At 50.6% G+C, this 24,568-nt stretch overlaps 10 protein-coding genes across 10 annotated transcripts; 4 read left to right on the top strand and 6 right to left on the bottom strand.

The window, feature by feature from the left end:
* Window positions 1–143: 143 nt before the first annotated feature.
* Window positions 144–1,676, top strand: N7520_000134 (putative eukaryotic translation initiation factor 3 subunit EifCl; the record flags this gene model as incomplete). The annotated part of the gene is made up of 2 exons (XM_057134069.1): window positions 144–449; window positions 555–1,676. The coding sequence occupies 2 exons, from the start codon at window positions 144–146 to the stop codon at window positions 1,674–1,676; spliced, it is 1,428 nt and encodes a 475-aa protein (XP_057000005.1).
* Window positions 1,677–2,312: 636 nt separating this feature from the next.
* On the bottom strand, window positions 2,313–3,329 carry N7520_000135 (HesB/IscA family protein; the record flags this gene model as incomplete). Its single annotated transcript, XM_057134070.1, has 2 exons — window positions 2,313–2,678; window positions 3,006–3,329. 2 exons carry the CDS (start codon window positions 3,327–3,329, stop codon window positions 2,313–2,315), a joined length of 690 nt encoding a protein of 229 aa, XP_057000006.1.
* Window positions 3,330–4,839: 1,510 nt separating this feature from the next.
* Window positions 4,840–8,392, top strand: bna5-1 (kynureninase; the record flags this gene model as incomplete). The annotated part of the gene is made up of 6 exons (XM_057134071.1): window positions 4,840–5,029; window positions 5,084–5,430; window positions 5,496–5,976; window positions 6,030–6,454; window positions 6,792–7,031; window positions 7,100–8,392. The coding sequence occupies 6 exons, from the start codon at window positions 4,840–4,842 to the stop codon at window positions 8,390–8,392; spliced, it is 2,976 nt and encodes a 991-aa protein (XP_057000007.1).
* Window positions 8,393–8,591: 199 nt separating this feature from the next.
* N7520_000137 (ER membrane protein complex subunit 4) lies at window positions 8,592–9,266 on the bottom strand (the record flags this gene model as incomplete). Its single annotated transcript, XM_057134072.1, has 3 exons — window positions 8,592–8,667; window positions 8,718–9,064; window positions 9,132–9,266. 3 exons carry the CDS (start codon window positions 9,264–9,266, stop codon window positions 8,592–8,594), a joined length of 558 nt encoding a protein of 185 aa, XP_057000008.1.
* A 718-nt stretch (window positions 9,267–9,984) lies between these two features.
* On the top strand, window positions 9,985–12,436 carry N7520_000138 (putative AP-2 adaptor complex subunit beta; the record flags this gene model as incomplete). Its single annotated transcript, XM_057134073.1, has 5 exons — window positions 9,985–10,232; window positions 10,290–10,365; window positions 10,419–10,783; window positions 10,837–11,265; window positions 11,320–12,436. The coding sequence occupies 5 exons, from the start codon at window positions 9,985–9,987 to the stop codon at window positions 12,434–12,436; spliced, it is 2,235 nt and encodes a 744-aa protein (XP_057000009.1).
* Window positions 12,437–12,773: 337 nt separating this feature from the next.
* Window positions 12,774–14,304, bottom strand: cwc25 (U2-type spliceosomal complex subunit CWC25; the record flags this gene model as incomplete). Its single annotated transcript, XM_057134074.1, has 2 exons — window positions 12,774–14,193; window positions 14,279–14,304. The coding sequence occupies 2 exons, from the start codon at window positions 14,302–14,304 to the stop codon at window positions 12,774–12,776; spliced, it is 1,446 nt and encodes a 481-aa protein (XP_057000010.1).
* Window positions 14,305–15,160: 856 nt separating this feature from the next.
* N7520_000140 (SH3 domain protein) lies at window positions 15,161–18,921 on the bottom strand (the record flags this gene model as incomplete). The annotated part of the gene is made up of 3 exons (XM_057134075.1): window positions 15,161–16,983; window positions 17,047–17,139; window positions 17,193–18,921. 3 exons carry the CDS (start codon window positions 18,919–18,921, stop codon window positions 15,161–15,163), a joined length of 3,645 nt encoding a protein of 1,214 aa, XP_057000011.1.
* A 927-nt stretch (window positions 18,922–19,848) lies between these two features.
* On the top strand, window positions 19,849–20,832 carry N7520_000141 (Rtr1/RPAP2 family protein phosphatase; the record flags this gene model as incomplete). Its single annotated transcript, XM_057134076.1, has 1 exon — window positions 19,849–20,832. The coding sequence occupies one exon, from the start codon at window positions 19,849–19,851 to the stop codon at window positions 20,830–20,832; it is 984 nt and encodes a 327-aa protein (XP_057000012.1).
* Window positions 20,833–21,236: 404 nt separating this feature from the next.
* Window positions 21,237–21,849, bottom strand: N7520_000142 (40S ribosomal protein eS17). Its single transcript, XM_057134077.1, has 3 exons — window positions 21,716–21,849; window positions 21,434–21,663; window positions 21,237–21,379 (listed from the first exon to the last, which is right to left on the bottom strand). Exons 1-3 carry the CDS (start codon window positions 21,828–21,830, stop codon window positions 21,299–21,301), a joined length of 426 nt encoding a protein of 141 aa, XP_057000013.1. The 5' UTR covers window positions 21,831–21,849; the 3' UTR covers window positions 21,237–21,298.
* An 835-nt stretch (window positions 21,850–22,684) lies between these two features.
* On the bottom strand, window positions 22,685–24,421 carry N7520_000143 (tetratricopeptide repeat protein; the record flags this gene model as incomplete). The annotated part of the gene is made up of 1 exon (XM_057134078.1): window positions 22,685–24,421. One exon carries the CDS (start codon window positions 24,419–24,421, stop codon window positions 22,685–22,687), a length of 1,737 nt encoding a protein of 578 aa, XP_057000014.1.
* Window positions 24,422–24,568: the final 147 nt, after the last annotated feature.

A 24,568-nucleotide genomic window follows, 5' to 3' on the forward strand; every position in this document is an offset into this window, starting at 1 on the left:
ACGCCGACGACGGACGTGCACCCCCACCACTCAACCCTTCCTTCCGCCCTTTGCCGTCATCTCGGCATCTCGAAACAGAGAAATCCTTCTCTTCTCTCCACTTACCTCCTACACGCAATCCCTTGCCTCCCACTACTCCCACAATGTCGTACGAAGACCGCGCCAATGCGCGCCCCAGCCTGAATGATGAGTCTGATGTCGAGGAGGAGACTATGGCCAACGACTACCGTGAGCAGGTCAACTTTGATGACAGCATGAGCGAGCTGGACCGGACAACTTCCCTTGGTGGTTCACAAACCCAGGACATTCAGGCACAGCTGGCCGCCGCCGCTACCCCGCTGGAATACCAGGCGACTCTGGAGACCAAGTTCGCTAGCTACGATAACTACTGCAGTCTCTTCCACTACATCCTGAACTCGGAAGGTCCCGTGGACCTGGAGGTTCCCTCGGTAGGTGCTTTGGGTGATTCTTCAACCCGGTCTTCAAACAAAGAAAATGAAGCTTGGCAAAGGAGAATTGTGGATACCAGGCTAACCATGTCCCCAATATTATAGTACTACTGGGCCTGGGATGTTATTGACGAGTTCATCTACCAATTCGAATCCTTCTGCCGCTACCGTACCCGGATCGCTCGCACTGGATCCAACGAGGAGGAGGCCCAGGTGCTTCGTGAGAACCCCAACACATGGGGCTGCTACTCCGTTCTTAACGTCCTCTACTCGCTCATCCAGCGCTCTCAGATCAATGAGCAGCTGGCCGCCATCAAGCGGGGCGATGACCCCCTCGCTGTTGCCGGCGAGTACGGATCCCGCCCACTCTACAAGATGCTGGGTTACTTCTCCATTGTCGGTCTGTTGCGCGTGCACTGCCTGCTTGGTGACTTCAGTCTCGCCCTGAAGACTCTCGACGATATCGAGATGAACAAGAAGGCCATGTTTGCCCGCGTGATGGCCGCTCACTTCACCACGTACTACTACGTCGGTTTCTCCTACATGATGATGCGCCGTTACGCCGACGCCATCCGCATGTTCAGCCACATCCTGGTCTACGTCTCCCGGACCAAGAACTTCCAGAAGGGCGGTAACAACTACGACGCCATCGCCAAGAAGAACGACCAGATGCTCGCTCTGATTGCCATCTGCGTGGCTCTGCACCCCACTCGCCTGGATGACACCATCCACACTGCCGTCCGTGAGAAGTACGGTGAGCAGTTCCACCGCATGCAGCGTGGAGGCCCCGAGGCCCTGCCCGTCTTCGAGGAGCTGTTCCGCTCCTCCTGCCCCAAGTTCATCAGCCCCACTCCTCCTGACTTCGAGAACCCTGCCTACAACGTCGACCCCGTCGACCACCACACCGCCATCTTCATGGATGAGGTCAAGAACACCCTGTTCAACCCTACCATCCGCTCATACCTGAAGCTCTACACCACCATGGACCTGAAGAAGTTGGCTGGCTTCCTTGAGGTGCAGCCCGAGCAGCTCCGCTCCTGGTTGCTGGTGAACAAGCAGCGCAGCCGCCAGATCCGCTGGGTCGAGGGCAGCTTGCTTGAGGGTGACTCCACCATCTCTAACGACCTCGACTACGCTCTCGAGGATGACCTGATCCACGTCAGCGAGACCAAGACCGGTCGCCGCCTGGTGGACTGGTACCTGCGCAACCTTGCCCGAGTCTACTAAGCGCCCCGTCCCTAGACAAATCATGTTCCATTCCCGATGTGTCTATCTGACAGGTTGTCAAAAAAAGTGAAGAATGGACTTTTACATGCAAGAAAGAACGGACATGACTCGAGATGATTTTTCTTACATATTATTATCCCGCTCCCCCTTGTTTTCTCCCCATTTCCCATCTTGTCCTCATCGCAATGCTTCTATACTCTTTTTCCATTTTTTTCGTTTTCTATTTTTGTGAATCTTTTTGTGTTTCCCTGGTCCTTTGGTTTCATGGAGTCCCTATGGATTCAAAATCAGGCCAGGCTTCTGCGATGGCTTGGGAGGGCGTACGATTTCTCAGATTTGCCCCGGTCTGTTGTTCTTCTTTTGCCCCGGGCGATTTAATTCCCGAGGCGAGTGTCAGGTGTGAGCTAGAAGAAAAAAAAAGACTTGATGAAATGCATAGATGCAATGATTCTACTTCGTTCTCAACTATGTAGTCGTACGCCCATTTACACTTAGATAATGAAGGTTGATAGTGTTGAGAGAGGGGTATAACATGCAAATTAGTCTATCTAACCGCCCACAAATGCTATATCTGTACACGCAAAAGCGAGAAAGTGAAAATTTAATACAAAGATGGGAATTTTCCAATGCTCATGTCTAATCCATCACATCAAAGCTCGTCCCACAGCCACAGTTACTAGTTGCTCGCGGGTTGTCCACTATCGTGAACTGGCTTCCAATCAACTCAGTCGTGTAGTCGACGGTACTACCAGACAAAAGCTCCAACGATGGCTCGTCCATAACGACCTTAGCTCCTCCGGTAGCCTCTGAAGCTGTCTCGGCCTCTTCACCTTCGAAGATAGTGTCCTCCTCGGGGTCGATTTTGGACGCTGACTCTAGCGACATCATGTACTGGAACCCATGGCACCCACCACTGGTGACGGTGATACGGAGGTGGTGGTAAGGATTCTCTTCTTGTGTTGCAGAGGGAGAGGAGGATGGGTCGGTAATATCGCGAAGACGCTAGTACATAGTCAGTTTATGAAAGGCGAAATAAATCAACACGACGCCAAAAAAAAAAAAAAAAAAAAAAAAGCAAAAACATACAACAGTCAGGATTCGCATGTGGTCACCCACCATACTACTAACTAACCGGCGTGTGGCTTAAGTACGGCTGAGCGGACGGGAAGCCCTGTTCTCCACACCCTATGGTCGTATGTACAAGGATGAGCGTCAAACTGGCTTAAGCCGAGGTTCAACTTTCCTTGTCCTCACAGCCAACAGGAACAAAGCAGCTTCCCATCCTCTCAAACAAGAAGGAAGAACTGGATAACATAATCATCAACTTACCTCCGCAGCACGAGGCGAGATGTTAATCATAAGAGTCTCTCCATCTTCCCCGGATCTCGGGTTTTGAGTGATCTTGGTGGCGGATCGAACGGACGAAGACGAAAAAGAGGCAATGGGTGCATGCAAGCGAGAGCAGGAGATCAATGATCGCGGAACGGAAGGTCTGTATAGCGGCGCAGAGGCGACAAATGTTTTCCGGCGAGGAGTGATTTCGCCGACGGAGAATGCGGAGAGTGTTGCGGGACGAGAGGTTGAAAGGAATCGACGGCACGGTTGCTGGGATAACCGGCGGGCGGTTGTGGATGACCACAGAGATCGGGTCATATTGCAGACGTGTAATATGAGTCGTTCAGGGGTGGAAGGTCAAAAGGTGTAGGTTTAGTTACGATTCAACCGTATCGTTTCATCTAATTATCTCGGGTTTGTCAGATCGGCAGTGGCGCGATTGGTCAGCGTAAGCGGAGAAAGATGGCAGAATCGTTGAGTTGTAAAATGAATCGCGGGGTGCATGCGTTCTTATATTAAGTAGAAAAATGAAATTATCAACATTAACTGTTGAAACTTATAAGTAAACTATCATTGCTTACAAGCTTTAAACGACTTATCCCAACGCTGTACTCCGTAGACCATTCGGATCTTCGACCATGCAGTCACAGACTCGCAGTATACACTGATAGGTAAAACCGATCAATTATACATATCCACGGGTACAATCTCCAATTACAAGAAGAACTTATCACCCAAGAAAACATGATATTGACTATAGATATGTTTGAACTATGGGTGCCCAAATAGGTAAGCCCGAGATTGCCTCACTTCAATATTAACAAATGAAAGGAGCACCCAAATAATACACGTTAATGACAGTATTAGAATCGTGAAGTTTGACGTGAAGAAAAGTCTCCGAAATGAACGGAAGCGTGAAGAAATTGGCAAGTAAATAGAGAGCTTGTCTAATCGAAGTTCTCAGGGCAAGAGAGTGAATTAGCGCTTTTACAACGTTTGTTCAGTATCGGGTAAGCCAGCGAGACTTTTCTGCGAATTTAGCACGAGCCTCCTACCGAGACCTTTATACGGACATTTGAAGTCCTCAAATTCATAAATTCACTCATTGTAACATACTGAGGTAGGTCCATCGGTGCCTTCCTAGGGGTGGCCTTGGAAGCATTCGAAAAATCGACGACATATTCCAACTTCTCTTCCAAATTCGGTGCCCAGTTCGAGGGTTGTTCAAGTAAGATCATGTTGCTCCCATTTCTTGTCCAGTCCTCAAGGCTCATGGATGCAGTTGTGCTGTATGAGTTCCAACATCTGAAGTTTCTAATGTTTAGAAGTTTGGAGGTTGTTATTAGAGAAACATAGACTTGTATCATCTGCGCATAGATTGGTTCAAATATCGAATTACTTACAAGGCTCAAATATTTAAAATGTGTGGATTTTCAAGGTTGTGATGTGGTAGACTGAGCACTAATCTATACTATGCAATTCTATATTTTAGTGTCGAAAGAGGAGAAGTGCTGTGGAAAAAATTTCATCCACCTGGATTGCCTTCTTTTACAACGCATGCAATTGCCCCAATACCGAGGCCTTATTCTGTTCCCAAACCGGGGCTTTTCTATGATAAGCTGTTGGAATTTAGCAAGCCATTGCATTGATATCGTATAGTCTAAATCGGGAAGGTGGTGTAAAGCGGGAGTTGGCGGCAGAATATTGAATCAGCCAAATGAATCGCGGGGTGCTCAAGTGATATCCTTGTTCTTTGATACTTTGTGTTCATTTCATCAGCAAATCGGACTAAAGAAGACTCCCGCTGGGCCACACGACCATCATCACCATGGGCTCGAGACAACATCTTCGTGCGATGACATCGGGTCCTCCACTCCCATATCAAGATGATATCAGAGCCTACAAGAAGGACTATGCCGAGGCGCTCGATGCACAGGATCCTCTTCGTGACTTTCGGAAAGAATTTATCATTCCCTCAAAAAAGGATCTGAAGCGAACAACTCTTGCAGCAGATGGAGGTATGTACCGCGACAAAATCGGCAAACATTTGATGGCAGTTGACCTTTGATAAGATACGGATGAAGCTTTAGACCCGAAATGTATCTATTTCTGTGGAAACTCTCTTGGTGTCCAGCCTCACAACACCCGGAGATACATTGAACGGTATTTGCGCACCTGGGCGACAAAGGGCGTGACGGGGCACTTTGTTCCACACGATGACGAACTACTCCCTCCATTTGTCGATGTCGACACTGCGGCGGCAAAGTTGATGGCCCCGTTGGTAGGAGCTTTGCAGAGTGAGGTGGCAGTCATGGGCACCTTGACTGCCAATCTTCACCTTCTCATGGCCAGCTTCTACCGTCCCACCCAGGAAAAGTATAAAATCATTTTGGAGGGCAAAGCATTTCCCAGTGACCATGTATGTTGCTCAATTTCCACAACGCCTTGTGGTTGTTTAGCTATTAATTCTAACATATACCTCAGTACGCAGTCGAGTCGCAAATCCGGCACCACAATCTCGATCCAAAGGATGCAATGGTCCTGATCGAACCACAGGACCCTGATCACCCAATCTTGACAACAGAGCAGATCCTTCAGGTAATTGATGACAATGCCTCCAGTACGGCACTGGTCATGCTTTCAGCAGTTCAATTCTACACGGGCCAGTACTTTGATATCGAACGTATCACAGCACATGCTCAATCGAAAGGCATTTTGATCGGCTGGGATTGTGCCCATGCTGCTGGAAATGTAGATCTCAAGCTGCATGACTGGAATGTGGATTTTGCAGCCTGGTGTACATACAAGTACATCAACAGTGGACCAGGCGGAATGGCTGGCCTATTTGTTCACGAACGCCACGGCCACGTGGATGAAGAACAGAAAGATGGCCAGGATGCATTTCGCCCCCGCTTCTCAGGTTGGTGGGGCCACGATAGCAAAACCCGCTTCCAAATGGTGAACGGTATGTTCCATTGAAGTATGCGATATGAGCGATCCGGATACTGATCATTCTAGAATTCGTTCCCCAACCCGGTGCTGCCGGCTTTCAACTTTCAAATCCCTCGGTCTTGGATATTAATGCCGTCATTGCATCCCTCGAAATCTTCAACCGGACGACAATGAAGGAGATTCGACAAAAGTCTTTAAATTTGACGGGTTATCTCGAGCATCTGCTACTCAAGTACCCTCTAGATTCCCCACCCGAAGACAAGCCGTTCACGCTCATTACACCGTCCAACCCAGCAGAAAGAGGAGCTCAACTGAGCTTGCGGCTCCAGCCTGGGCTGTTGGACCATGTCCTTCACCACCTGGAAGAGAACGGGGTTGTTGTCGACGAGAGAAAACCCGACGTGGTTCGAGTGGCGCCTGCGCCATTGTATAATACCTATGCAGAAGTGTGGGAGTTTTGCCAAATCTTTTTGCAGGCGTGCCGAGAGGCTGTCAAGGCACGGCAATGACATAGAAATCTATGAGTCTGTATTTGATGAATATTTAGTTGGCGTGAGCATAAACTTGTAGTCTGTAGAATATCTTTTCAAATGTTTATCTCTACGGGACCGGACGTAAGGATCCGGAGCTAAGCCATGATAAGGTCAGATACTTCGGGTAAACGGCAAATTTAAAGCTCCACATTCCAAGGTGGACGAAGTGATTTTTTGAAAGTCAGAATGTACTTCTCCTGCAGGTTAGTCATGGCAGCATAAACAGGGTTTTGCTCGTCGATCTGTTATTTTTCCGGGACATATCATTCCCTCCTAACATCCCACGGACATGGAGAAATCTACTGAGATTGATCCAGAAACACCTCAAGACCATGCAGGAGACAGTAGAGAGGTCGACAATGTCGACTATTCAGTCTTCACACCTCATCAAAAGCAAATTATTGTGTTTATAGCCTCTTGGGCGGGGTTTTTCTCCCCGGTCTCTTCACAGATCTACTTCCCAGCGTTGAACACTCTTGCGGAAGATCTTCATGTGTCTAATTCACTAATTAATCTTACTTTGACAAGTTATATGGTTTGTTCATCTAAAAACTGCAGTACGAAAAACCTGTCTCGGCGATGAAGCTAACACGCCGAGCACAGATTTTCCAAGGCCTATCGCCGATGTTCATCGGAGATTTCGCCGATAAGGCCGGCAGACGACCAGCTTACATGGTATGCTTTACGCTCTACATTGCTGCCAACATTGGATTGGCCTTACAAAATAATTATGCCGCACTGTTCGTCCTTCGGTGTTTACAAAGTGCAGGAAGTAGCACCACCATTGCTTTGTCCTCTGGCGTCGTCTCCGATGTTGCTACTGTCGCCGAGCGAGGCTCATACATGGGCTTCGTCACAGCAGGTTCACTCTTAGGTCCCTCAGTTGGCCCCGTCATTGGAGGTCTATTGGCCCAATATCTCGGATGGAGAGCGATCTTCTGGTTCCTCGCCATTTTTGCGGGTGCTTTCCTTGTCCCATTTCTGATCTTCTTTCCGGAGACTGCTCGTGGTGTTGTAGGCGATGGGTCTTTGCCGCCGCAGAAATGGAATATGTCTCTGATAAGTTACCTCAAGTCCCGCAAAGCCAGGGCAGAAGGAATCGACTCTCCAGTGGCTTCGGAAAAGCAGAAGCTGAGCTTTCCAAATCCTTTTAAGACACTCAGCATCGTGTTCCAGAAAGATACCAGCATCATTCTTTTCTGCAATGCAATTCTATTTGCAGGTTTCTACGATGTCAGTGCCACTATTCCCTCGATCTACAGCGAATTGTACGGGCTGGACGATCTTCAGATTGGCCTGTGCTATATTCCATTTGGTCTTGGCGCTACCATCGCATCTATTCTGAACGGCAAATTTCTGGACTTCAACTATCGCCGACTGGCAAAGCAAATGAACTTCCCACTGGTCAAGAATCGCTTTGTAGACCTGCGACATTTTCCCATCGAAAAAGCTCGTCTTCAAATTGCATTTCCTCTACTGACGATTGGAAGCCTGAGTATTGTGGCCTTTGGATGGTGTTTGAACTACGGTGTCCATCTCGCTGCGCCGACCACCATCCTATTCGTCATGGGACTCTCGCTGACGGGATCTTTCAATACTGTTGGTACACTACTGGTTGATCTATATCCAACTCAAGCTGCTAAGGCGACTGCCGCCAATAACTTTGTCCGGTGTTTGCTTGGAGCTGGTGCCACAGCCGTGGTTGACCTCATGTTGTCATCCATGGGCCGTGGCTGGTGCTTTACATTCGTTGCTCTTGTGATGCTCTGTACGTCGCCATTGCTCCTAGTCGTGATCTTGAAAGGACCGAAATGGCGTGAAGAGCGTCGTCTGAGGGAAGAGTGCAAGCTTGATCCGCCTTGTGAGACGCGGCCAGAGAATGTCAAGACCGGCTGAGCCTTGGGGTCACAAGATTGCATACTATCACACGATTTTCAATGCCGCTACGATCAAATAATTTGCATGAAGTCATATCAATACCCCATTTGCAGTTTCAGTCCATAATGTACACGCTTTTTTGAGGGCCTGAATCATAATGAAATCAAACATCTGATGTCAATTTGCCATATCCTGTAAGCGCTCTATAATGCGAGTATCACCTAAAAGCAAAATAAGCCTGCTCCAAAGGTTGTCTTTCCGATTCCCATGCAAGCCAATCCGATCTTGTTGTTCTAGAGAACTGTCAGTATTAAGCGCCTCAGAGTTTCCTGTAAAAACGTACGGCAAAAGTCCCATCGCATTGACCTTCCAGATTCCCAACGCCAATAGACCCAATTGCACCAGCACATAAACAGCCTTCGCCCCGAGCAGGCGACTCTTAGTTGTTGGGGTCTCAAACTTGGCAAACATGACATTGGTATTGATCAGACCCTGAATAGGACCCTTGAACAGCATGAAAACCATCATAATACTGAAAATCTGAAGGCTGTTGCCGGACATATACATCATGATTGCGTTCATGGGGATCTGCTTGGACGGGGCGATGGCGATCTCCCACGCCTTCTTGATCTTCAGGGCGTCGGTCTCTTCGGGTCTCTTCTCGGAGGGTTGCTTCTGCTGCTGCTTTTGCTGGTAATAATTAGAATCTTGATGTGAGCCCCATAGAGTTCAAAGCTGGGGTTGGGTGGGTTCTTACCTGTTTACCTCCCCGAGTGCTGGAGAAGCCTGGTGGATCCGGGATGGTGCTGGCAGCCTTGGTGGGACGTGGCATAGGGGAGTCCAGCGCGACAACCCATTCCGGCGGGGGTGGGGGGGGAAGAGGAGATGACATTTATGCGATATGAGATGCGATGGGTGTAGCAGATGAAATGTGGTGGAGGTCGAAAAGTGGGAAAGGACGGGGTTGTGAAGGGTTCCCTCCGCAAGCTCCCACTCCACTCCGCCTTGAATTCCAGATTCTCCTTTCTCTCCTGAACTCGTCACCCTCTTACCCTCCAACTTCAATTTTACGATTTGAAGTTTCTGTCTGGATTTTTACGCTTGATAATGTCCAATCGATGATTTCCGCTGTGTCCGAATACCCTGAACCCCTCGTGGCGCAGTAAAAAAGCCGCGCCCTTTTTCTGACGCTTACTTCCTACGACCACGAACTACACCTTCATCTCGATCTACTCCTTCCAGATTTCACCGAAGTCGATTTTCGAGCTGTATTTACCTTCCGAATCTAATATCTCTCACTCGACTATTGTCAACGCAATCGCATGTGATTGACAGGACGGACGCTAGACTAAACCTACAAAGAAGGAACGCCGAATCCCCTGCGATTCGTCCACGCCGCAGCCATGAGTTCTGGGGGAGATGCGAAACTATTTGCTAGGGTACGTACCGTCTCTTACCGTCTGATCCTTTACCCAAAGTCCTAAATGGCTTTCCCCTCTTCCCCGCACATACACCTTGCGCCTTGAACGCGATGACCCTTGCGGTTTAGGCTACTTGGCTGCTGCTATCTGCTTTCCCAAATTGATACTCCATCCCCTTGCGAGCCCAACATGTTTATCGGATTCGCCCCCTATCCTCCAGGATATAGCTCACGCTTTTCGCGCACTCCACAGGGCAAGGTCGCCGAGCTGCGAGCCGAGCTTCAAAGCGGCGGCAAGAAGGACAAGAACTATTCCGCCAAAAAAATCGCCCTCAAGAAGATCGTCGCAAACATGACTATGAGCAATAACGATATGGTTGCACTGTTCCCCGACGTTATTGAGTGCATGAACCTACCGAGTTTGGAGATCAAGAAGATGTATGTTGGAATGGAAATTGGTAGCCATCCTGGAGCTCATGGCTAACCTACTTTCAGGTGCTTTTTGTTCTTGGTCAACTATTCCAGATTGAAACCGGAGGCCGCACTGAAAGCGCTGCCTACATTGGTGGATGTATGTCTACAAATAAAGAAGGAATCTGGAGGGATGGCTGATCGGATCCATAGGACATGGGAGACAACAACCCATTGGTGCGAGCGCTTGCTCTGCGCACTATTTCATATGTTCATGTGCGCGAATTTGTCGAAGCGACCTTCCAACCCCTCAAGCGCCTCATGCAGGATAACGACCCTTATGTTCGCAAGACAGCCGCTTTCTGCGTCGCCAAGCTGTATGAGCATGACAAGAAGATGGTTGAGAACTCTGATTTGATTGATCGCTTGAACCGTATGCTCAAAGACGAGAACCCGACCGTTGTCTCCAGTGTGTTGGCGTCTTTGGTGGATATCTGGGGTCGCAGTGAATCGATCTCTCTCACTATCGACTACACCAGCGCTTCAAAGCTAGTTTCGATTCTAGCGGACTGCTCTGAGTACGGCTTATATCTTACTACCGAATTTCGTGCACACGCTAACAATCTTCTAGATGGGGCCAAACCTATATCCTCGAAGCTTTGATGTCTTATGTGCCCCAGGACACTGCCGAAGCACTACTGTTAGCAGAGCGTATTGCTCCACGACTATCCCACTCAAACTCTGCAGTTGTCCTTACGTCTTGCCGAGTACTTCTTTATCTCATGAACTATATCTCAGACGAAAAGCACATTACCTCATTAAGCAAGAAAATGTCACCGCCACTCGTGACTCTCCTCGCCAAGCCTCCAGAGGTTCAATACTTGGCCCTGCGCAACGCCATTCTGATTCTTCAGAAGAGGCCAGAAGTTCTCCGCAACGACATTCGCGTTTTCTTCTGCAACTATAATGACCCAATCTACGTCAAGGTGACCAAGTTGGAGTTGATGTTCATGTTGACTACGAAAGATAACATTTCTGTGGTTTTGGCAGAGCTTCGGGAGTAAGTCATGCCTTCTCTGGTTTGGCTCTTCCATTTTTGCTAATCGTTGCCCAGGTATGCCACTGAAATCGACGTACATTTCGTGCGCAAGGCAGTTCGCGCCATTGGAAAGCTTGCAATCAAAATTGAGTCAGCCGCACGGCAATGTATTGAGACATTACTGGAGCTGGTTGACGCCAAAATCCCGTACATTGTCCAGGAAGCCACTGTTGTGATTCGCAATATCTTCAGAAAATATCCCAATCAGTACGAAGGCATTATCGGCCACGTGATTAGCAACATCGACGACCTTGACGAGCCCGAGGCAAAAGCAGCCGTTATCTGGATCATCGGTCAGTATGCAGACCGAATTGATAACTCCGATGGCCTTCTCCAGGACTACCTGGCTACCTTCCACGATGAAACGGTCGAAGTGCAGCTGGCTCTGCTCACGGCCACCGTCAAGCTCTTCATCCAACGGCCGACCAAGGGCCAAAAACTCGTTCCCCAAGTACTGAAATGGTGTACTGAAGAGACCGACGACCCAGACCTAAGAGACCGTGGCTATATGTACTGGCGCCTGCTATCCACCGATCCAGCAACCGCCAAGCAAGTAGTCATGGGCCAAAAGCCACCCATCACAGCCGAGAGCGAGAAACTCGATCCGCGCACACTGGAAGAACTTTGTCTGAACGTCGGCACCCTAGCCACCGTCTACCTCAAGCCCATCCACCAGGTCTTCCGCGCCGCGCGGCCCCGCCGCCTGCAACCTAGCCCAGCTCTCCAACGGCCCCGCATTGAAGACGGCACCGCCAACATGCTCGAATACAACCCCCCAACCGCCAACCTCGCCCCCACCACAACTAGCAACAGCGGCCTCGCCACAATTATTACAACGGGTAACCCTATCAGCCCTGTCAATGCTGCTCCTCCTCCCACATTCCCTGTCGGCATGAACCCTCCTGTTGCAGGCGGCCTGAGTCCCAACTCTGCTGCTATCAGCGCTGCAGACTCCTACTTTAACAATATTGGTTCTCAACAGATGGCCTCTATGAATCTAGGTGGTCGTGACAATGGCGATGTGGGCGGTGGCGGTTTCCAGACACAATATGTTGTGACTCAGAACTCGCAGCAGGGCTATCAGCCTCAGTTGGCTGGTGGTGCCGCTACGGGTGAGTTGCTGTTGTTATAGTCTCTCACACTCTGAGTGTGAGTAGGTTGTAATTGTAGATAGAGCCATGGCATGCCCGCCAGGTTGATAAGCATAGGGATTGGATCGTTACTTAATCTTTATTATTCTTGTTTATTGAATTCATTGGCCTTGGGCTCCTTCGGGCGAGACAGTACAATTGTGTGTAGATCTAGATAAGGTTCAATTTGACATTACTGATGTTCAAATTTGGATATCATCGCTAAGATAAAATCGACTAAGTAATACATGAGTAAACCCCATTTCCATATGGAGATGTGCAATGACTCCACGGCATAGAGAAAGGTATAAGAATACGAGCATCTTAATGTTGATTTCCTCACTCATCATCCATCTTCGACAATCCACCACGGCTGCGTCGGATGCGCTCATCAAGACTATCCTCTTGTACACGCTTGTGTACCTGGGACATGAACGCACCCCGGTCTGATCGCTGCCGGTCATCAGCTTCCCTCTGTGTTTCCTCTTTCTTGTCGATCTCGGCAATCCGCTGGTGTCGAATAGTTTCCAGTTCAGTGGCGTTGGACTGCATCTCTGCTAGCTTGCGGGCGCGCTCTTCTTCCAGAGCCTTGGGATCAGGTCTAGGCTGCGCAGGACGAGGCGGCCGGCCGAAGTTCTCGCGTCGGTTGTTGAAGTTGTTGTCGTTGCGTCGGGGGTAGTCACGACGAGTGTCTTGGTCCTGGGCGCGGCCATTGCGGACGTGAGTTGGGCGTGGCGAGGGACTGCGCCGACGGGGAGAAGGACGTCTAGGAGAAGAGCGTCGAGGAGACCGAGCGCGGTCGTTATCGTTGTCAGGCTTAGGATCGCGATCCCGTCGGTCGTCATGGGGGGAGGAACGTCGAGGAGACCGAGTGCGGTCGTTATCGCGATCCCGTCTGTCGTCGCGGTCCGGACGACTGCTGGTGTATGAATCTTTTCTCTCTCGGTAGTCACGGCGCCCTTGATCGCGGTCACGATCATCACGACGAGATCGTCCCTCATCGCTACGGTGGTCCCGATCCTCTCCACGAGTTCGGGCACGATCTCTTCCATCTCTCCGATCCCGACCATCGCGGTCCCTGTCACTGCGATGCCTGCGCGAAGACCTCTCCGCTTCAGTAGGCGATCTGGATCGACGGCGTTGTGACGAACGATGAGAGTGGTGTCTCGATCCATCATCCGCATCATCACTGTACCGTCTGCGCTTCGAATCATGATCCCGATGTCTCCGCTCTCTCTCATGGTCGCGCTTCCGATCCCCACCCCGCCTCTCCTCTCTCTCCTTCCGCTTTATGGTCTCCTTAACCATAGCCTCGTAGGCCGCCTGCTCCCTCTTCCTAACCTCGAAGAGAGGATCCGCCATAACCTTCGCCATGGTATCACGCGCTGAGCCAATAGATGGCCCAGCGGCGGCAGCGGCGGCAGCATTCGCACCAACAAGATCCGCGCCTTTCTCCAGCTTCTGGTTGTCGGTATCCTTTTTCAAAAGAATACCATCGATTCGCCGCTTCCCGAGCAAATATCCCTCCATCTCCTCGGTGTATTGGCCTGTTGCGCTCGAGGGCGCCTGATACATCCAGTCGACGCGGTTATGCGTTTTCTGTTTGCCGGATGCTTCCTGAAGGCGCTGAAGCTCTTGAATCTGTCGCTCTTCCTCGCGCTCTCGGCGAAGTTGTTCGATGCGTTTGCGCTCTTCTAGCGCTTTCTGTTCCTCCGACCATACGCGCTCTTGGTTGCGCAGCAGCGATGGGTGCCATGACCTGGTGTTGTGTTAGTGACTTGTTTTGAATCACTGGAAATAAACTATTTTCATCGGAAAAGAATGCGCAGATCCAAGTAACTTACTTCTTAAGGTTCAGATCACCACCCATATTGGCGATGGTTGGAAAAAGTGTTGGGCAAAGGGAAGGTGGAAGTTGAAAGTCGAGAGATGCTGCCCGATACGGAAGTTGCATTTATCGCCTGAGGCATGATGCATATTACGTAACCGACTGGAGGACCAAGTGAGATGACTAGTTCACTCGACTTTACTTACTATCCCACGACTTCTTAACGCAAACACGTCCCAATAATGTTAGAATTGTAGCAGGAGGACCGTATATTATTCTTCCAGTTTGCCAGACAGTTATTGACAACGAAAACAAGTGTTCTTGCTGATACAGCATGTCGGCTATTTATGCCCCAAGCCACGCCGTCTTACCATAGAGAGCTAAATAGAGAGATCCCTCAAGTAGTGAGTATTGATTATAGGGCTATGTAAATAGTGAAATGCTCAGGAGGGTGCAATCTTGGGAATTGGCAAGTCTGCTATATACTGAACTGTCGAGGCTGCCCATGCCGAAGTCTAGATAGGGTGCAGTCGGTGAAATACGTTCAGCATCATCTTTGCCTTACATTTTACACCTAAAATAGGAATGGATACATTGCAAATAGATACAGTCAAAGGAGAATAAGGGGAAAGGGCATACAGAGCAGAAACAACATTCATCTGCCTGGACGAGAAAAAGAGGGTGCACGCTCGCTCAATTCTCCAAACAAGAAAAAGACAACCATCCCGCCTCTTCCTCATTAACACATAAGCGGGATGGTCGAGAAAAATCAAAGAACAAGATAGAAACCAAGTAAGAAAGGAAGGAAGCGTCAACCTTAACTCATACACGAACCCACCTAATCTAGAAAGAAAAGACACGTTCAATGGGGATGCATGGGACAGTGCGTATTCCTTGCTTATTTGTTGTTCTCCCAGCCGATCCAGCTGCGTGGCATCACTCGCCAGACCTTGCACTCGCCACTACGCATGTCATTGAGCTTGAAGCTCTCCATCTTGACCTTCTTGCTTTCGCGTCCTTGCTCCCAGGCCCGGATCTTCTTCTTAGTACCATCCCAATCCACAACAATACCAACATGGTCAGGCTTGCCCACCTCGGAACTGTACTTCTGGTGCATAGTGCCACGGTGGCCTTGGAAACGAGCATTGCGGAAGCTCACAATATCACCCGCGCGGATCTCATCATTCTGTGTAACAGACGCATTGGCCAAATTTGAGTATACCAAAGCACCGTATGCCCGTGTACCGACGGGAAGCAATGCATCAGCAAGGGGATTCAGGAGATGCTGAACCAGACCAAAGGGAGTACCGTCTCCCACGGTGGTGTTTTGGTACGAGTTAACAGAATCGGATATCCGGGTACCAATTTGGTTGTGTGCCTGTTCCAACTGGTCCTGGCGGGGCTGAAGCGGAGGTGGTTCATGGCGTTGCTCCAGGGCAACATCTGCAGGGTTCCTGGGATCGAACTGAGCTGCTATAACAGTCTGGGAGTAGTCCATGAAAAGGATATAAATATCCTTTGACACCGTTGTCTTGCCCCCGCGCTTCGAGGAGGAGGATTCCTCAACCTCGAAGAGTACATCCTTTCGATTTTGAATAGATGGAGGCGGGGTGTTAGGCTGAGTCCACCAGAGGGTGCTCTCAGCGTAATCTATGTCGGTAGCAATGTAGCCTTGATCAATGGAAGGACGAGAAACGTCCATGGAGCGCCGAATATTGGACGGGCCCCTTGTCATATCAATAGAAGGGCGCGAGCTGCGACCCGCAGAAGGCGAGGGCATAGCTGGGAGGACCTGGCTTGGGTTAGGCAGTGGTGCCAGAGATAGACGTTTCTGAGAAATCGGAATACGCGGCGCCTCGGTCGTTGGACTTTGTACTGGAGATTCGTCATATAACTCATCGAAGCTCTCTCTCACTGGCGGCTGCGGAGGGAGAGGAGGGGGTGCCTCTGGGCGACCACTGGGAGGGGCTGGAGGAGTAGGCAGGCCATGTCTAGGCTCAACATAATTGAAGGGGTCATACTCGTCATCTCCGCCGTACGATGGCTCTCGGCCCGGTGGGGGTGGAGGCGGTCCTCGAGGTGTATCAATAGAAGCTCGAGAACTGCGAGGAGGCTGACTCGGAGGCAGAGGCGGGACTCCTCTTGGCGCAGCAGTCGGAGGAAGAGGTGGAGGAGGACGAGATTCCGGAGGACTGCGAGGGGATTGAAGGGAATAATCATCGGTCATCATGCCCTCATCAAAGCTGGAGTCCCGCTCATGTGCCCTCAGTGCATCCTTGTGCTTAACACCGGACGCGATATCAGTGTCGTAGTCGCCGTCATACTCTGTCACTTCTCCTTCAACTTCGTCTCCAGCCTGACGGGGAGCGGAGATAGCACTACCGCGACTATCCGCGGTGGAGCGCCGGCGTGGCTGATTTGGAGGTGGTGGAGGCGGGGCACGACTCTGCGCCGGTGGCATAGGTGGGTTTGATGGAACTGGAGGAGGTGCGCGACTAGCTCTCTTTTCGGTAGTTGATGTCGGAGGTAAAGGAGGTGGAGTGTCATATGTTGAGGAACGACGAGAGTCAATGGTGTCAGGAATTGCGGGAGCAGACATAGCCGGGGCATTGTCCGTAACAGAATCCAAAGACAGGTTCCCTGCATGCACAGATAACTCATCATCAGATTCATTACCTGGGTCCATGCCAGATGCCCTGGGTGGAGGGGGGACAGGTCGGCCTAAAGGTATTTTATTAAAATTCTGTTTCACGTCAAAAGGGGTGATATTCGCTAGGAACTTACCTCCTGGAACCGGGGGAGGAGAGGCTAGTTGCTCCGTGGGCAGGGCAGGTGGGATAGGTCGAACTTCCAAGGGCGGAGGAGGAGCAGCCCGTTCTAGCAAGGCATTAGACATGTCTTCTTTAGACTATTGAAGAGAGATCACTCACCACGGGTAGGAGGAATAGGAGGACGATCAATAGAGGAACGTGGAGGAGCACCTTCGTGAACAACATCTTCGACATCCGCTACCTCCTGTGGGGCATGTTGTTCAGTGATAGGAGTTGCCAAAGACTCCTCTTCTTCCTTTTCAACTTCGACAGGCTGACCCGGTCTGACACCAATGCTCATCCCAGGAAGGGGAATCATTGGAACTGGAGGAGCATGGCCTGGGGATGTCGGCTCAGGCTCAGCAAGCCTTTTTTCTGACTCGCCAGGAGTCTTAGGCTTGCGAGCGGCAGGGGCGCTGCCACCCATGCCCGGCAAGCCACCTGGGGGACCGAAAAGTCCCATCATACCCATGCCACCACTCATCTTGGCCATTCGATTGCGAAGTTCCATTCTGCGTTTGGTTTCAGGGTCCATTTCTTCCTCTTCCTCCTCCTCCTCTTCTTCGTCGGCATCCTCCGATTCATCCTTCTGTTCAGCGTGAGCCGGCGGGGCTGGAGCCTGACGAGGATGCTCCTCCTCGTCATCTCTGCTGGTGGAAGTCTCCCCGGCATCCTCGGAGTCTGCCGCGGCAGAATAGTCGGCGTCATTCGATTCGCTGGCGATCTCTTCTTGAGGTGAGAACGGAGTGGGCAGAGCGTGGTGAGCTTTAGCTCTCAAAGTATCAACACTGGGGTCTCGAGGAGCTGTCGGAGGCTCAATAGGAGGAGACGCCTGTTCTTCCTCCTCGTCTTCTTCAGCTGCGGCAGTTTCCACAGGCTGCTCAACGGGCTGCTCGACGGTCTTTTTTGGGGGCTTCGGCTTTTCCTTTTTCTGAGCAGCCTCGGCGTGGCGCTGCGCTTGTTCAAGCTGCTGCTTTTGAAGAAGAGCTATCCGATCCTTCAGGCTTGTAGGCTTTGGCTGATCCTCCGCGCCCTCCCCAGACTCCTGTGCTGGCGGGGGCGGGGGTCGGAATTCAGAGATAGGAGCTTCCCGGGCGAGTTGTTCCTTAACCTCTGGATCCTCCTCTCTCTTGTAAACTTTCGCAGCAGGCTCCCGCGGTGGAGCCACGAATGAGTCCTTGCTTGGAGGTGGAGCAACGAACTGCTTCTTAACAAAAGAGGACGGCTGTTGACCACCAGGCTTGATAGGGGCAATTGGCGCGGCAGCAGACCTGTTGAATGCAGCAATGCGGTCTTTAAATGAGTTCCCTGCGGGCTTCTCCGGTGGTGGTGGCTTTGCAGATGCCTTCGCTGGGGGTGAGGTGGGGGCCACAGCAGCAACGGGAGCGGGGGCCGGAGCAGACTGACGGGGAGATGATGGAACCTCCGCAACTGGAGCGGGAGCAGGCGGGTTAGGAGGTAGAACCGGCGACTGGGGAGCAGGGACTTGTTGGGGAGCTGCTTCGGGTTCCTCCTGTTCCTCGGGCTGCGCCGTTACCTCGGGTTCTGGTTGGATTGGGCTCTCGGGAACAGCCACGGGAGATACCACCGGTGCAGGCTCGGCTTCCTTCTTCGGTCTGGTTGGGCGTGCCGGCCGCGGGGGCGCTGGAGGTTCATATCGCTCGACGAAGTTCTTGGGGAAGATACCCTCTTGCTTGACTCCCGAACTGTCTGTGTATTCGCCATTGTACCACTCGGTATCCTCCTCGGAGGTGACGGTTACGATCTGACCGATTGGGAAGCTAAGGTCGTCATCGTGGCCTGAAGCATACTCGAAGATGGCTCGAACCGTGAAAGGCGGGTTGGACATCTGGAAAATCGACCACGTTCACGGGACGGGAGCGGAGGTAAAGAGAACGCTAAACAACGTGTAACGGCAATCCGGCGAGAACTATACAGGGCCGAGCACCAGCTCAAGTACGTGCAGCATGCAGCGTTTGTTTAAGTTCTTGGGGGAGGGGAAACAATTTTTTGGCCTGTAGCCCGAAGAGTCGGTCAGCGTGGAACACAACTGGTGCCTAGTAGTCGGAGATGAGGGGGTTGGAGGAGAGGAGGAGGGGGCCGGTTGGAAAGGGACTCACGCAGGGGAAATACTATCGATCATCCGAAAGTAGTAAGGATTGAGAATCGATGCACAAGGATGATCGGAAGCAAAAAAAAAGACACGAATGGGGGATAGGGAGGGGAAGTGGAAAGAAGGAAGGTAAGGTGGTCGTCACTTGGCGGGATGAGGGAACAGAGGCTCCACTGACGATCGGCGGCTAACAAGCAAGCAACTGAACCAAGGTACACGAATTACGGGAAATATAATTATTTGGCCTATATGAGGGGATTCTGATCTGTCCTTGGGCAACTATCGATATTATTTCATTTGTATAGATGGGGAAATGTACTAGCTCACGTAACTTCTATGTAAAATGTAATCAACTCGCTGAACTTATACAAGTGCATGCGAATTCAAACATCGTAGAACAAATCACTTGATAGGCGAGTCCTTTGTCAAATATCAAATTTAATCTGTACCCAAGCTATACCCCGCTTCAGCCCAATACATTGAGTGAAGTGTCATGGCTCTTATTGGCGAACATGATGTAAACCCCGGGGTTTTATTGCTGGTTCCCGTCATTCCGTTTTTTGGGGGGGTTAAGACCCGCGAACCATAATTTCCTACTTTTCCCTTCCCCCAACTCTCGACAAAACAATATTACTGAACAGTGAATCTACTTTCTCAAACATTATGGCACCCTCACAAGGCCCCTCAAAATCCATACTTAAAACATCCCTGCCCTCTACATTCGCCGCCATCTCCGCCGAACAACTAACGCCACACCGTCCGTCCTTGTCACAGGAAGAGCAAGATAAATACCTCCAGGGCAGACCCGGTGCAAGTTCACGCCATCTGGATATTGCACTGCAGCATGCGCAGCAAATTCAGGCGCAGAAGGATGCCGAGGAAATGATCCTAGATCGCACGATCGAGCTCCTCGCCATCCCCGCCTCATCCAGTGCAGACCCAGCTTTGCCCTCAGCAGACGAGGCACAGGCTTTCAAGTCTGCAGTGGCCTCATTTCGCCCGAGCGATTACGATAATTATATTATGGAGCGGAACTACGAGGATTTTTGTGGCTATGGGCTTTGCCCCCGCAAGAATCGCAAGGAGACAACCAACGCCAAAGGCCAGACATTCCACTTTAAATACGGCGCCAAGGGAAGCGGACCTGGTGGTCGTGGTCGCAGCATGGATATTGTGCCTCGGGAAAAGCTGGAGAAGTGGTGCTCGGACGAGTGTGCCGAGCGAGCGCTCTTCATTCGTGTGCAACTGGCCGAGGAGCCTGTTTGGGAGCGACGTGCCGGTGACATTCAGGGCATGAGAATTCTTTTGTTGGAAGAGGCTCGTGCAAAGCGCCAGAAGCAGCCCAAAGCTGAAAGCTCATCCGCCGCGGAAGTCACTGCTGAAATGGAGAACTTGAAAATCCAAGACCCCGATCGCTCACGCGAGCTCGCTATGGAGCGTGGCGACAAATCCACCTCGGTCTTTCGTGATGGGCGAGTGGATATCCAGATCAAGGAAAAAGAACATGGGTCTGGAACCTCCGCTACCACACCGCAACGACGGCCAGAGGACGCTTCGGGTGGATCCATTGAAGGATATGTTCCCCAAAATGTAGGAAACAAGCGCTCGACACAGGAAGACGAGGGTGATCTGCTTGATCAAATCTAAGATGGTCGAGGCCATGGCATCATACGGCGTTTTCGAGCGGTTTACAGATAATACCCTGGAGGCATATCGAAGCATACGGAAGTCAAAAGTCTACGAAATGACCATAAATTGATCTTGGGCTGCACCATAACCAGCATAGAACCAGTATCTGAGCATACCCTCGACCAATGGTCTGGGTCTTCCGGAACAAAGATCCAGGAACCCCTACGTAGTTATGACCTGGGGACAGATGTCCACATAGGTACAAACACGGGGAAAATTTTGGCAATCAAGCGTCATCCCCAGAGGGGAATCAGCGACACCTTTGTCATAGGGAATCATTTTTTCATTCCTCATCCATAGATAGCCTCCATTATCATGCTAAACCCATGATATCCGGGGAAAAGCCAGCCAGAACAGGTATCGGGAAACGCCGTGGGTGTCGACCGAAGACAAGCACTTTTGGATATTATCGAGGGTGCTGAATTTAGCGGGGACCGAAGCGGCGGGGGCGCTCAGCCTGCTGCTGCTGGGAGACGGTAACGACGTTGACCTTGAGGTTGTCGAACTGTACCAAGTTAGAAGAAATTCTCGGAAATATGAGTAGTCGTCGTCAACTTACGCCGAGGCTCTTGAGCAGGTCCTTGGTCTCAGCATCGACATCAAGCTGGCCAGACTCGGTCTGGGAGACGTCAAGGGCGGAGACCTCAGGGACGTACTGGTCCTTGCGCTCACGCTCCTCCTCCTGAAGCTTGAAGGAGATACCGCGGACGGGGCCACGCTGGATACGCTTCATCAAGTGGGTGGTGTAACCAGCAATCTTGTTGCGGAGACGCTTGGAGGCAATGATGGCTGCGAAGAAATTAGTTTGCTGACCCATGAACATTCGCGAGGAATAACTAACCGATCTCATCGCAAATGCGCTTGTTGGTCTCGAAGTCGAGGGTCAACTTGGGGTAGTAGCGCTCGATGATGACCTTGGCGGACCGCTTAACGGTCTTAGTACGGACGCGACCCATTTTGGCGAATTGTTGGCTGGAAGGATGTTCAGGGAGTAAATTCGAAGTATCACCAGTTTGGATAAGGGTCGGCGGTTGCTCTCGCTTAGTCTTTGTGGATCCCAGCCCTAGCCCAGCCCTAGGTCACGTGCTGGAACACATGTCTATTATGTCATGACTTCTATATCTTGATGCCTCAGGCATCATTACAAACAACATCCATTTATTTAATCATGTTATTTCGGTAACAAGAGAACCGTTAAGTGGCCTAAATCTTGTTTCAATCTCATGTTCCTGCCAACGAGGTCGGAATGCACATCGCCAGGCCTCTACGATGACTGCCTCAGATCACGACAGTGAGGACTTGGAATACACTTTTCCTCAGCTGGAATTTCCACAATCAACCTTGGAAGTACAAGCTCTCGTCACAGGATTAATATTTTTTAGGAGCAGGCTCTAATAACCATACTTTTATTTTTGAATGCATTGGATTCTCCCCGCAAAAACAATTTAGGCAGACGAATACGGTAAGAATCGCCACATATGCGATCAAGCACTTGAAACTGTGGGCCTATGGCATGTGGATCATGCCCACGCTCGAGTGTCGGGATCATTTTGAAGCTTTCGGGCTTTATAATGTACTCTGGTCACGGAAGCCTGGAGAAACATGAAGTTTTAGCTACATTCAAGGAAGCTGATACAACAAATTTATAAAAAGTAACGTCATGTAGAATGAATATGCCATGTAACTTGCAGAGGTCGCTATGACAGAAACTAACGCGACAATATTGCACACTTGCGACGTGTGTGTTTCAACAAAAAAAAGTAAGGACATAGATACTCAGTAATTTCGTGGCAAGCCGTGGCTCCGTGCCTTAATGGCAGCCTTTACTGTCAAAACACGTACCAAGGACTTGGGGCGCCTGAGAGGTGTCCAAGCGACAGAAGCACGATGCCCTAATCGGGACATCCGCTACCGCAAGTGCCAACTTAACCGGCTGTTCGATCACAGCTGCCTCCTCCATCCTTCCCAATCGAGTCAGACACTCATGATATCCCTTCAGTGACCAAACGTTGTTAGGGTGCCGACGCGGTCGAATGATAGAGCTATCCAGACCCAAATCCGCGCGATACGTCTTTGCCGCTTCTTCCAAATGACCCTGCTCCATTAACAAAGCAGCATATGCGTGTCTGACAGGTTGCATCCAAGACCAAGGCTCACTGTAAGGCAATGCGTCTTCGAGATCGATTGCACGGCGCATGGCCGCGAATGCATCGTCATAGCTAGCGCATCGGTATTGGATCTCTCCTTCAAGCATGGCTGCGGCTACCTTGAGTACGTCGACCATTTTGCCATTGTATGCTCTGCGGCTCCTAGGTACTCGAGCCCAGGCTTCATGGAAGAGATCTTGTTCTTGTTGAGCCGAGGCCACTTCTCCCGTGGCGGCGAATGCTACGCCTCGTGCATAGTGGATGACGGCAGTGGTGCTTGCATATAGGACTGGATCTACAGGTAGTTCTTTGTGCTTGAGCTCTTCCCACATGCCGAAGCGTACCATTACATGGATACCAACTGACATAAATTGTTCTAACCAGTCAGCCATTGGCGGAGACTGGATTCGAAGGACTTCCTCGGGTACTGTGGATTCCATGCGAGTGACCGCATCGAGAGCAGTTTTGGATTTGCCGGCAAACATAGCCGCATAGACCAAAGAATGATAGTTGTGCATGCGGTAGAAAGTATAGAAGTTCTTCGCCCCTGCTTTTCGGAAATATTTGTCGTCCACGACGGTTGCTTTGGAGTTTGAAGCAATAGAGCGCCGCCAATCACCGATCAGAATATCCAAGTGCGTAGGCATGTGGTGAATGTGTCCGGCATCGGGGACAAGATCGCGTAGATAGTCGGCAACATTGATGCCTAACTCTGGAGTCGGTGACATTTCAATGAAGTGAATGTACAAATGAAGAAGTCCAGGATTGAAATTCGCACCGTCTTGTTCCTGTGCTAGCGCTCGGTCTAGCACGGCTTTTACTTCTATAGTCGGGGCTATTGGGTTTGGTTTGCCTGTGAAGAGATTCCACAAGGCCCATGGGGCCATATTCATCAATGAATCAGCATATAGCGTAGCAACATTCAGATCATGGCCGAATTCATCGTAGACTGGTTTCATGGCGCTGGCGTATTTCTTATTGACGGCGTGGTAATCTGTGGCAGGTTGATCAGTTGGGAAGCGTGATTGTATAGCCTCGATTACACCCTTCTCGAATGTAGTCACATTCCCCGCTAGTTTTTTTGCAGTTCGAGATGCTTCATAGCCTCGCTTGACAGAGGCATGGAGATCATCGTGGTCGAACTTATTCCACGCTTTGTTATAGTTCGGTCCAACAGCATATGCGATGCCCCAGTACGCCATCGCACAGAGAGGATCATGTGCAGCGGCCTGTTGAAAGCAATAGGCACCTTCTGCATGATTAAAGGAGTATACCCAAATGAGACCTCGATTGAACCAGGTCTGGGCGTCGACACTAGTGGTGGTAATAGCACAGCAAAACGAGCCTACATTATAGTACTCGTCGCTGGCTGAGACAGGTGAGACGGTTTCTCGAGCCATGGTGATGTTCGCTCATAGAGAGAATTAAATAGCACCCAAAATTTGAATGACAATTGAATGCTAGAAAGCGAGAATGAAGGAAATTTTTCAAGGTCAATTTATACTTCAAAGTTCTACGGAGATCACGTCACATAACGATCTAATCCG

Source organism: Penicillium odoratum (assembly GCF_028828045.1).
Source record: "Penicillium odoratum strain IBT 22623 chromosome Unknown utg000001l_segment0_segment0, whole genome shotgun sequence".
In the NCBI taxonomy this organism is placed as follows: domain Eukaryota; kingdom Fungi; phylum Ascomycota; class Eurotiomycetes; order Eurotiales; family Aspergillaceae; genus Penicillium; species Penicillium odoratum.

Bases quoted from the DNA above. Each gene is read 5' to 3' on its own strand.
- N7520_000142 (XM_057134077.1), bottom strand. From the start codon at position 21,830: ATGGGTCGCGTCCGTACTAAGACCGTTAAGCGGTCCGCCAAGGTCATC. The intron at 21,664-21,715 runs GTTAGTTATTCC...ATTTCTTCGCAG, and splicing joins GCGCATTTGCGATGAGATCG to CCATCATTGCCTCCAAGCGT. The intron at 21,380-21,433 runs GTAAGTTGACGA...AACTTGGTACAG, and splicing joins ACCTGCTCAAGAGCCTCGGC to TTCGACAACCTCAAGGTCAA.